Genomic DNA, 12,249 nt, shown 5'->3' with positions numbered 1-12,249 from the left:
ACGCACAACCATCTCTAGGGTTTACAGAGAATGGTCCGAAAAAGAAAAAAAATCCAGTGAGCGGCAGTTCTGTGGCCGGAAATGCCTTGTTGATGCCAGAGGTCAGAGGAGAATGGGCAGACTGGTTCGAGCTGATAGAAAGGCAACAGTGACTCAAATTGCCACCCGTTACAACCAAGGTAGGCAGAAGAGCATCTCTGAACGCACAGTGCGTCGAACTTTGAGGCAGATGGGCTACAGCAGCAGAAGACCACACTGGGTACCACTCCTCTCAGCTAAGAACAGGAAACTGAGGCTAAAATTTGCACAAGCTCATCGAAATTGGACAGTAGAAGATTGGAAAAACGTTGCCTGGTCTGATGAGTCTCGATTTCTGCTGCGACATTCGGATGGTAGGGTCAGAATTTGGCGTAAACAACATGAAAGCATGGATCCATCCTGCCTTGTATCAACGGTTCAGGCTGGTGGTGGTGGTGTCATGGTGTGGGGAATTTTTTCTGTGCACTCTTTGGGCCCCTTGGTACCAATTGAGCATCGTTGCAACGCCACAGCCTACCTGAGTATTGTTGCTGACCATGTCCATCCCTTTATGACCACAATGTACCCAACATCTGATGGCTACTTTCAGCAGGATAATGCGCCATGTCATAAAGCTCGAATCATCTCAGATTGGTTTCTTGAACATGACAATGAGTTTACTGTACTCAAATGGCCTCCTCAGTCACCAGATCTCAATCCAATAGAGCATCTTTGGGATGTGGTGGAACGGGAGATTCGCATCAGGGATGTGCAGCCGACAAATCTGCGCCAACTGTGTGATGCCATCATGTCAATATGGTCCAAAATCTCTGAGGAATGCTTCCAGCACCTTGTTGAATCTCTGCCACGAAGAATTGAGGCAGTTCTGAAGGCAAAAGGGGGTCCAACCCCTTACTAGCATGGTGTACCTAATAAAGTGGCCAGTGAGTGTATATCTGGAGCTTTGTCGCCATAAAATGAGGGAGGCCCAGACACACATTTCTTGCACAGGGGCCCCAAGCTGTCAGTGTCCACTCCTGGATAGGGGTTATCCTAAAACCTGACCTAAATAATGTTCCCAGAGTGGTTTCTGGTTTTCATAGATCCAAAGAAATGGTTCTCCCTCCTTTTTATCAGAATCTGAGATCTCGATGTGAGGTATTCCTTTTTAAATACCTGGAAGTTATGGGTCCCTAGTGGAAACCTTCATCCAGGTTTATTTCAACACCCCAATAATTGTAGGATGTTTTCTATAACCTCCATGGCTAGACTGGTTATACTGGCCAGACCTAAGCTTTGTTTGGTCAAAATCCCCTTTAGAATATGGAGGCTTATTCTGCAAGAGCCATGGCCACTTTCTGGGAGGAATCGGCCAATGCACTCTCCTTAGAAGGAAAGTCAGCGGTGGTCTTTCCATAAGATTATTTTCTACTTTAGTTTCTCTGTACGGTGCTGTCAGGGTGTAAGGAAAAGATAATTACTTACCGGTAATTGATTTCTCCTGAACCATGACAGCACCGTGTTAATTCCATCCCTTTTGGCTTTCTGGTGGTGGGATTGGTATTTACTGTGCGGCTACCTCTTATGCTCATGAAACACACTGAGGCCTATGAAGAAATTACGCCATTTACTCTGTAGATTTCCTGTTCTTGGGGACAGATCCTCTCTCTCTTTCCGTATGGTGCTGTCATGGTTCAGGAAAATCAAATTACTGCTAAGTAATTCTCATCTTTCCACATTATTAAATATACCCTTTTCTTTTATTAATAGATGTAATTGGAAAAAGAGCAGCTTCTGAGGTAAGAATCATGTTGTCCATTGTGATAATGAAAATTCTGCAATAGCCTTATATACTTAGTCCAATATTCAAGCGTTGGCCCTGAGCCGGATATATTTATATTGCACACCTATACACATAAATATGCACTTACCTCTTCCTTGATTGTGCGTGTATGTTAAAAGCAATCTGTCAGCAGGTTTTTGTTATGTAATCTGAGGACAGCAGGAGATAGAGGCTGAAACACAGAATTCAGGGATGTGTCATTTGAGTGCTGCTGTTCACTAACTGTGAAGGATTACTCACAGAGATTAAGGTTGCCGGACTACAATAGTCCAGCGACGCCCCCTCCTGTGATAAGCAGCTCACTGTCTATGGACTTTGTACATGGAGAGCTTAGTGGGGGCGGGGGCAGCTTTCTCAGCTCTGCTTCATTCTGAATCTAAAACCTCGAGTCAGAACTGCTGCACCTAGTAATCTAAGTGACACATGGTGGGATTCCGCTTCTCTTTGCCTGCATTACGCTACTCTCAGATGAGTAGTAAAACCTGCTGATAGATTCCCTTTTATATTGTCACTTGTGTCAGGTACTTCACTGTAGAATTGCTATGTGGCATATACGGCAATCTCTATGTTGTGACTCTTAGTTGCGTGTTGGTTTATCAGAATTCCTAGACCATACTCCTTTACTGAGGTAGTCGTTAACTTCGGCAGAATAGAGTATAGGGACCTTTTATCCCTGTCAGAAAGGAGCAGCAGGTCAGATGCACTGTTGGACTGCCAAGTACTGTAGTCAGATTTTTCTGACAATCTCATAGAGAATACATCTGGTCCGTCACTCCATTCTGATCGGGATATACATTCCCTGATCTCCTGGCTGGTGTGGGTTCCAGCAGCCAGTTAGGTGATGAAGGGGTTCCCGATGAGAAGCGGTCAAGCCTGTGGGTGCTACTGTGTACAGCTCTGCAACTCTTGCCCTGTATGTACCTGATAGGAGCCATCAAACATGCTGCACCCACTGCATTTTGTTCTTAATATGATGTGAGTGACTGTGGCTAAACTGTAGCTCTCATCTTAGATTACGGAAAGGGTACACTTTTTAGCCGTGCCCCAAATTTGCTGCTTTCTTGTACCATCTAATAGGGGCCATTGTTAAAGGTGCGAGTCACTTTGATATACAAGAACGTCAAAGACTGACTCTCAAGGCCTACAGGAACACTCCAGCTTCAAATCCTGATGGACTGGACCTGATAAAGTCCAATCCAAGTGTATTGTCGTGTGTGAATGACCAGCTTTCATAGAAAAGTATGGTACAATAAAATGTAGGCTGCAACAAGGGTGTTAGAAGAAACCATGATGTGTAGCTGACTGTCTCACTTCTGCTTCTTCTGCAGCCTGGTGCTGGGAAAAAAATTGGCCACCGTGGAGTTGATGCTTCAGGAGAAACCACCTATAAAAAGGTGAGAGATGGCTTGTAAGAACAAGGAGACTGACGTTACATCTGAGGAGTAATTTACTAACCTCTTCCCACAGACCACATCAACCACTTTGAAAGGTGCCATCCAGTTAGGAATTGGATACACTGTGGGCAATCTGAGCTCCAAACCAGAGAGGGATGTCCTGATGCAAGACTTCTACGTCGTGGAGAGCATCTTCTTTCCTAGGTCAGGAGAATGTTAGTGTGTGATGGCTCTCACAAGACCCTAAAAAGAATACATTCCAAAGGATTTGTCTCCTAATCCAAGAGCAACATAATGTACTCTAGAGACAGAGACCCAGGTTCCAGTGATGTGTCACTGGGCTGCTTGCTGTAGTTTTGTTAAAATGACTGTTTTAATCAGTAGGAGATTTAAAACCTAGTAGACCTGCTGCCATGTAGTTCTCCATACTCATAAGCTCTGTATAACCCTGCCACTGATTAACAGCTTTCTGCCCATGTACTCAGTGGTGTGGGCAGGGTTATACAGAGAACTGCTACATCTGCAGTAGATGAACAGTGATTCTCCCACAATTACAGCAAGCAGCCCAATTATTGTTCCAAAATAAAAATGCCATAATAGGTTTTTAATGACTCTGCAAAAAATGCAATGAAAAGCAATCAAAGCATTGTATCTACCCCAAAATACTATTAATAAAAGCATCAGGTCACCAAGCAACTTTCTGAATTTGTTTAACCCCTTAACGTACGGTTTTCCGTCTTTGCTTTTCAATTTGTTGCTCCCCTTCTTCACAGAGCCATAACTTTTTTCCGTCAATTTGCCATGTGAGGGGTTATTTTTTGTGGAGCGAGTTGTACTTTTGATCTACACCATTGGTTTTACCATATCGTGTACTAGAAAACGGAAATAAATTTCCAAGTGCGGTGAAATTGCAAAAAAAAAAAAAAAAAAGTACAAGCCCACATTTTTTTTGTTTTTTTTACCATGTTCACTAAATGCTAAAACTGACAAAAAACGGAACCAAAAATTTAAAAAAAAAAGCGCTATTTTCTGAGACCTGTACCATCCTTATTTTTCAGGATGTAGGGCTGGGTTACAGCTTATTTTTTTGCTTCAGCCCTGCTATGTGTAGCTAAAATGATCTGTTATGGGCACCAGCCCCAGGGCAGCACTCATAGTGATCCGGCTATGACAACCACAACGGTTGCATACCCTGGGTTGTCATGCCAACCCATCCGTGACACGCAGTCATGTGACACGTGCACCGATGGGTGCGGTTTGTGACATGCGTCTGGTGCAAGCATGTTAAATGCCACTGTCAGAAATTGACGGCAGTATTTAATATGTTAACAGCCTCAGATGAATAGCAATTCCACCCATGACTCCTAGCGGCACATACCAGCTGATGAAATGAGCTGACGTGCCAGTAAACACACAACCTTTGACGTGTATATACGTCAAAGGTCAGTAAGGGGTTAAACTAAAATAAAAAAAAATGCAAGTTTGGTATTGTTGTAATAATTTAAAAAAATTATAAAGAAGAAGAGAAAGCTACTGACCACAACAGGGATCACCACAAAAATACAAATTTCGTTAAGTGCAACACAAACATAGCCGTATAAAAACAATTAAAAAGTCATAGAAATGACACATATAGTAAATACGGTACCTTGCGGTAAAGAAATGGTAGTAAATTAAAATAACGTAAGATACAAATTTAACACTATTTTGATAAAGTGTAAAAGCCATCCTGCTGCAAGAAGGTGTACCCAATCAAGATGGTTTCTAACCTAGTAATGAAAAATCGCTGTTACCTTGAGGGGTTAACATGGCTTTCTGATTCTTTTGCAGTGAAGGCAGTAATCTTACTCCAGCCCATCATTACCAAGACTTCCGCTTTAAGACTTATGCCCCCGTGGCATTCCGATATTTTAGAGAACTTTTTGGGATTCGACCAGATGATTATTTGGTGAGTGTGTGTGACTCCTAATCTGTCATTTTTACTAATGCTGTAAGATCCACAGTCACATGAGTTTGTCCATGTGGTAATAAACCTACGGTGACTATGTGCACATTTTCTTATTTAAATTATCACAGCTTTTAATTTATTTAGGGCCTAGTTAGCTCCAAAATTCACACAGTCGTGGCATCACCTTCATTCATTGGCAGCTTTAATATTTCTCTATGAATGTAACTTGTAAAACTGTCAAAATAGCAGGCGACTCTTTTGTGACCGTTGCGCACTAGCTTTAACGCTTCTTGCTGTACCATTTTCACTATGGTATCTTTACCTAAAGACGTCTACTTTTCATTTGTGACATGAAATCAGCTCCTTCTACTCCAAATTCGGAGATACCCTTGGTCTCCATAGGAGCTGGATCTGTTAGTTGTTGGCCATCCACCATTGCCTGTACACTAGCGGTCAAGATAAGAGCTGTGTTAACCATGCTGTTATGTTCGGTCAAAAACGACCGATTTTGAACTTTAATATTTTTTTAAATATTCAAGATGCGGTTCTGAAACTTGTGGTTGATTTGACTTTTCCTCATTTGACGTATTCTTACTATGGGTACTTTTTTTTGGTTTACTTTTTGCTCCACAATTTTTTATACACTTGTACTGTTCGGTCAAAAATGACCGATAGCCTTTTATAGTGATCTCCAGCCATTTTATGAGTAAAATAAAGGAGCTATAATCTCATTTTGGACTATATATTACATCTACTACTATTTATCAATTTATTTAGGTCCTTTTGGTCCATGCAGATTTACACATACATACATTTTCTCATTACAATACTGCTGATGGATTACCTTCCAGTATAGTTATGTGCCAGATATTTTTACCCTGCTGTTCATGTAAAATAGTTCAATTCAGTTCTCAACATTTCATATTGTAAATGAACATATTCTCTTTTTTTTACTTGTGTTCCCTGATCTAATTTCTGTGAAATGCTGACCTGAAAGAGTACTAATAAATTCTGTCTGAAAAGTGTGTTTGCTTTACTCTGAGCTCTTATCCTGAAGGGTGGGGGGTGTTTTATTTTATCTTATCAGTAGAAAATTGCCATAGTAGCAGGGCTGTGGAGTCGGTAAGCCAAACCTGCGACTCCGACTCAGACTCCGACTCCTCAATTTCCCTTACACAGACTCCGACTCCGACTCCGACTCCCACACATATTGCTTATATTTAAGTGAAAAATTTATTGTAGTACAATGTGAACCTCAGACATTTAATCATTTTTATGATCCAATAATCAAGATATTTAGATAGAACAGAATATATATTGGTGTACTACCCGGTTTTCATTCTTTTTGGTACAGATACGATATGGATAGACAGATATGGATAAATGGATAGATAGAGCAGATTTCTAATCTGCTTTTGCTATTGAGAACATTATCTATGAGCTCAAAAACCTTTCAAGTGATGCAGTTTTTTAAAAAGATGATCAACTTTTGCAGCTGAAAAACGTATCCTCAAAAAACACAGGAAAAACGCTGTGTGTGAATGTAGCCTTAGATCAGGAATATAACAGCCATTTATAGGACATTTCATAACTTTCCCAAACTCCTATGAATAAATATTCAGCACATCCTGCATTGAATTACTGTACCCAATTTATTATATATTTTAGGAGTCGGTCCATTTTATACCGACTCCAACTCCGACTCCACCAAAATGAGCACCGACTCCGACTCCGACTCCACAGCCCTGCATAGTAGTCTATCCAGTATCATTTTCAGTCCAGCTGGAGAGAGCGGAGAGGCCATATACAGACAACAGAGTTCTGAAGGATCATCGTTAAATATGCAATATGCATAAATATTCCAATAAAGCCATGTTAACTGTTTTGACACAAAAATAAAAAGTAAGTTTTTCTTTCCATTTTTCATTTGGTTATAAACAACCAGGTTCACATACAATATAATACTGCAAAAATTATTCAATTAAAACACTTAAATTATCTAAAAATCAAGACTTTATTAGGTCCGGTCGAACATAACAAGTGTATAGTGGTAACGAACAGAATTGCAGGGTTAAATGGGTTTTTCCCCCAGAAAACATTTTAATTGATTTTATAATAATTTCCACAATTGCATGTGTTTAAAAAAATTGTTATGAGATAATTTCACAAATGTGTCCCTGCTGTGTACTGTGTAATGGCTGTGTCTGATCATACCACATCTCCTGGGTGGGGGGTAGAAAGTATGGAATCCCAGCTGTTGCTTTCCATGAGGTAAATGAAAGTTAGAGCTCTCAGAATATGGCGACAAAAAACAACCTTTTTTTATAAAAAAGCATTTTTACTGTGGCAGCAAAGTGTAAAAAAAAAAAAAAAACTAAATATGGTATGGCTGTAATCGTGCTGACCCGAAGAATAAATCCGCCTTATCACTTGTATCGCTCAATGAACCACGCAAGAATAAAAGTACGAACTATTCTTGTACTGCAGTCTGTTTGGTCATTTTACCTCCCAAATATCAGAATAAGGCTCGACTCACATTTATCCTGCACTCTCCACTGAGTGCTTGCATCGGGGTTTCCGTGTAAATTCCCCCAAACTGCGTTTCAGACAAAACCACGGACGGAACCACTCACTTATGAGGCAGATGGATTCACTTTGCACTGGTCTGTGTTCCGGTGGTGTCCAATCATTTTAGGCGTCTTTTTAGTGCACCATGTGTGGATAAAAAAAAATGGATACCACCGGAGCAGACGCCAAATGGAGTTTCATCTGAATCCCATTTTTGTGGGATTTACTTGGGAAACCCCGATGTAAGTGCTGGAAGCAATAGACAAATATGTACCGAAAAATGTTACTGATAAAAACCTTAATTTATCCCACACAAAACCAGCCTCCACTCAGGTCAGTCATCTGTCACTGGAACTATAGTGGGTTCCCATTTTATGGCTAGAACAAAGACTCTGGAAAAGCGACATCGCTCCCGCCCTCTCAAAGTCCAATGAATGTTGTGCTCCCAAATCAAAATGCACAAGCTGGGCACAATGTATGGATGCGCTACAATATATGGGGGCCCTACACTGTATGGGCACTAGACTGGCAGATTTGCAATTCTCCTGAAAAATAAGCCTGGCATGGATGTTACAAAATAGTCACTGGTGCCGTAGATGAATTCATTGAAAGGTGTAATTTCTACAATGTGGTCATGTCTGGGAGTTTTCTGCTATTCTGGCATCTTCGGGGCTCTGCAAATGTCGCCCGTAAACTATTCTTGCAAACTCTGTGCTCCAAAAGTCAATGGCGCTCCTTTCTTCGCAACCCTGACGTGTGACCTAACTTAATTTCTGACAACATATGGGGCAGCCCCGAGTTTAGGAGAAATTGTGGGGTCTGGTTTCACCTATTAATACTTGTGTAACTGACAAATTTGCAGCAAATGTAAAAATTACATTTTTACTACTAAAATGTCATATTTTCACATTTCAATGTTGTAAAATTTTGTGAGGCACATATGGGTTCAAAATACTCACTACACCCTTACATGAATTCCTTGAGTGGTATAGTTTCCGAAACGGGGTCACTTGTGGGGGACTTCTGCTGTTTTCAAATGTCAGGGGCTCTTCAAATGCGACATGGCATTCACAATCTATCCCAGGGAAACGGCGTTCCTTTTTTTTTTTTTTTTTTTCCTAACCCTGCCATGTTCCCAAGCAGAAGTTTTTGACGACATGTGCGGTATAGTCGTAATCGTGACATATTTTGAAACAAATTTTGGGGTCCGTTTTCCCTTATCCTTTGTGAAAATTACAAATTTGGGGGCTAAAATAACATTTTTGTGAAAAAAAGAGAGAATTTTTAATATTAGGACCTAATTTTATCAAATTCTGTGTAGTACATGTGGGTTCAAAACACTCACTATACCCCTGGATAAAATCCTTGAGGCTTGTAGTTTCCAAAATGGCATCACTTTTTGGGGTTTTTCACATCAGGGGCTCTCCAAATGCGACATAATGCTCGCAGACCATTCTATCAAAGTCACTTCTTCCTTTTCAAGCCCTGACGTGTGCTCAAACGGTGGTTTTCCTTCAAATGTGGGCTATCTGTGTTCTCAGGAAAAATTGCACAATAAATGTTCGGGTCCATTTTCTCCTGCTGCCCTTGAGAAAATAATAAAAATTTAGCTAAAAGATCATTTTTGTGGGTAAAACATGATTTTGTATTTTTACAGCGCTATGTTATAAACTTCTGTGAAGCACCTGGGGGTTCAAGGTGCTCATGACACATCTAGATAAGTTCCCTATAGGTCTAGATTCCAAAATGGGGTCACTTTTGGGAGGTTTACCCTGTTTAGTCATGGGCTTTCCAATTGCAACATGGCATCCGCAGTTGCTTCCAGCCGTCTTTGCATTCAAAAAGTCAAATAGCGCTCCTTTCTTTCTGAACCCTACCGTGCGCCCAAATAGTATTTCCTCACATATGGGGTATCTGTGTACTGAGTAGAAAATGTACAACAAATCTGTTTCCATTTTCTCCTGTTAACCTTGTGAAAATAAAAATTGGGCTAAAAGTACATTCTGCGAAGCACCTGTGGGTTCAAGGTGCTCACCACACATCTAGATACATTCCGTAAAGGGTCTAGTTTCCAAAATGGTGTCACTTGTGGGGGGTTTACACTGTTTTGGCACATCAGGGGCTCCCCAAACGCGACATGACATCCGATCTCTATTCCAGCCGTTTTTGGTTTCAAAAGGTCAAACTGTGCTCCTTCCTTTCTGACCTCTGCTGTGCGCCCAAACAGTTGTTTTCGCTCTTATATGGGTATCTGCATACTCGGGAATTTTACACAACATATTTTAGGGTCCATTTTCTTATCCCTTGTGAAAATTAAAAATTAGGAGCTAAAGTAAAATTTTTGTGGAAAAAAAAAAAAAAAATCATATTTTTACTTCCACATTGCTTCAGTTCCTATAAAGCACCTGAAGGGTTAATAAACTTCTTGAATGTGGTTATGAGTACCTTGAGGTGCAGTTTTTTGAATGGTGTCACTTTTGGGTACTTTCTGTCATATAGTACCCTGAAAGTGACTTTAAATGTGATGTGGTCCCTAAAAATAAATGGTGCTGTAAAAATGAGAAATCGCTGGTTACCTTTTAACCCTTATAACTTCCTAACAAAAAAAAAAATAGGTTTCAAAAATTGTGCTGATGTAAATAGACATGTGGGAAATGTTTTTTATTAACTATTGTGTGTGACATCTCTCTGTGATTTAAGGGCATAAGTAAATTAAAACTTGGAAAATTGCACTTTTTTTTTTTTCACAAGTAAACGCAAGTTATATTGAAGAAATGTTACCACTATCATGAAGTACAGTATGTACCTCCATAAAGTGACAGTGGTCAGAATTGTAAAAATTGGCCTGGTCATTAAGGTCAAAATTGGCTGTGTCACTAAGGGGTTCAACAAGTAGAGGAATGTTTTACCCACACACAGGACAGCATGGGAACCCAAAAGATTCTGTCTGTATACTCTTTTGCGTCCTACCCTGCCGAGGACATGTGGTAGGGATCGGACCACCTTCCTGTACGGTCAGACACAGCAATTGCACAGCACATAGCCGGGCAAGAAAAGTAATGGCTGTTTAGACATTAAAGACCTGTTAATAATACTGGTATCATGCGGGATGGCCATCTTGATGGGTGGCTGTCTTTTGGGAATGTTGCCTTTATATGTGTGGTATGGTTGTCTTTGAATCTGGGGAGATTTCTGTATTCATTTGCTTTGGTTTATGGGTGCACAAGGAGAGCTAGTTAATGCCAGCTTGAGATTAGCAGTTCTTGTTCAGTCTGTCTTTTATTTGCTCTTTCACAGTATTCCCTCTGTAATGAACCTCTCATTGAACTTTCCAATCCTGGGGCAAGTGGATCTCTCTTTTATGTCACTAGTGATGATGAATTTATTATCAAGACAGTTATGCATAAAGAAGCGGAGTTCCTGCAGAAGCTGCTACCTGGATATTACATGGTATGTTTGTCCCTTTTGTTCATTATTTCATGGACCTTTGCCATGATAGTGTTTTTTCAGTAGACTGCTATGTTCTAAGTGCATGCTTAGACCATATACACACTGCCTAGGATTTGGCTCTGCTAGGCAGGTAAAGGATTGGTTAAGTGACTGCCAGTATGCACAGCCTTTAGGCAGAAAACATGCCTGGCGGCAATCGCCTAGCCACACTCTGATTTATGGCACATGTGGTTCAGGCAGGTTCCATTTAAATGCATGTCCGTTTCCATTACAGAGCACCAAACAGTAATTCTCAGTGAAAATTTTCCTTTTTCCGTTTTATCTATAATGGTACTGATTAATTTTATTGATCTAGTTCCTATGTATTCTGCAACACTTTACAATTCATAAAGCATATGGACAAACCGTATATGACTTTACAGAATAGCACAATTCTAAAATTCAAACACGAGAAGTGAGGGCCCTACTTGTAAGCTTCTGAGAAAAAAAAAAAAAGTGTCTCAAAGCGTATAAAGTGCTTGCATCTTATGGTCCAGCCATCTTTATAATGATTACCGGTATTCATGTAAAGCTGCATGAACCAGTCAACCGCTAGTGTCAATGTATATATCTAGATACCATCATAAGATCATTTAGGATGGTACAGGCAGCAGAAGCACCGTCCAGGGCCAGCTGTCCTTTTTTGAGTCCTTGGGTCTTGCACGTCCGTCTATTTCATCAAATTCCAGCACTGGACCAGTTGCGTTGGCAGGATAGACTGAATGACTCCCAGGAACTCAGGAGAGATACTTTTAGACCAACACCCTCCGGACGCCCTTCTTGATTAGCGGTTAAGCCCTCCAGGTCTGAAGGCAACAGGAAGGTCAATGCTTGACTGGCAGCCTCCACTCAGGGATTCTTCCTGGGTGTGTGGCCGTCTCCTCCTTCAGAAGGCATGATTTGGGGAAATCGGTGATCTTTGGGTCAGGGAGGTCATCTCTTTGGGTTACAGAATAGAGTTCACCACTTTACCTCAGGATCATTTCTTT

General features: G+C 40.8%; 1 protein-coding gene across 4 annotated transcripts in view; it reads left to right on the top strand.

The window, feature by feature from the left end:
- Window positions 1-12,249, top strand: part of PIP5K1C (phosphatidylinositol-4-phosphate 5-kinase type 1 gamma) — a 243,409-nt gene that overhangs the window by 37,241 nt on the left and 193,919 nt on the right. For all 4 annotated transcript variants that reach the window (XM_073563059.1, XM_073563060.1, XM_073563061.1 and 1 more), the window contains exons 2-6: window positions 1,789-1,817; window positions 3,190-3,255; window positions 3,329-3,459; window positions 5,086-5,203; window positions 11,069-11,221. In XM_073563059.1, coding sequence (XP_073419160.1) covers window positions 1,789-1,817; window positions 3,190-3,255; window positions 3,329-3,459; window positions 5,086-5,203; window positions 11,069-11,221 — 497 coding nt within the window. The remainder of the gene's footprint in view (window positions 1-1,788; window positions 1,818-3,189; window positions 3,256-3,328; window positions 3,460-5,085; window positions 5,204-11,068; window positions 11,222-12,249) is intronic.

Source organism: Dendrobates tinctorius, unplaced genomic scaffold (genome assembly GCF_039654945.1).
Source record: "Dendrobates tinctorius isolate UK_male_01 unplaced genomic scaffold, ASM3965494v1 ptg000377l, whole genome shotgun sequence".
NCBI classification, from domain to species: Eukaryota; Metazoa; Chordata; class Amphibia; order Anura; family Dendrobatidae; genus Dendrobates; species Dendrobates tinctorius.
Note: the sequence above shows the minus strand (reverse complement) of the source record. Positions and strands in the feature narration are given on the sequence as shown.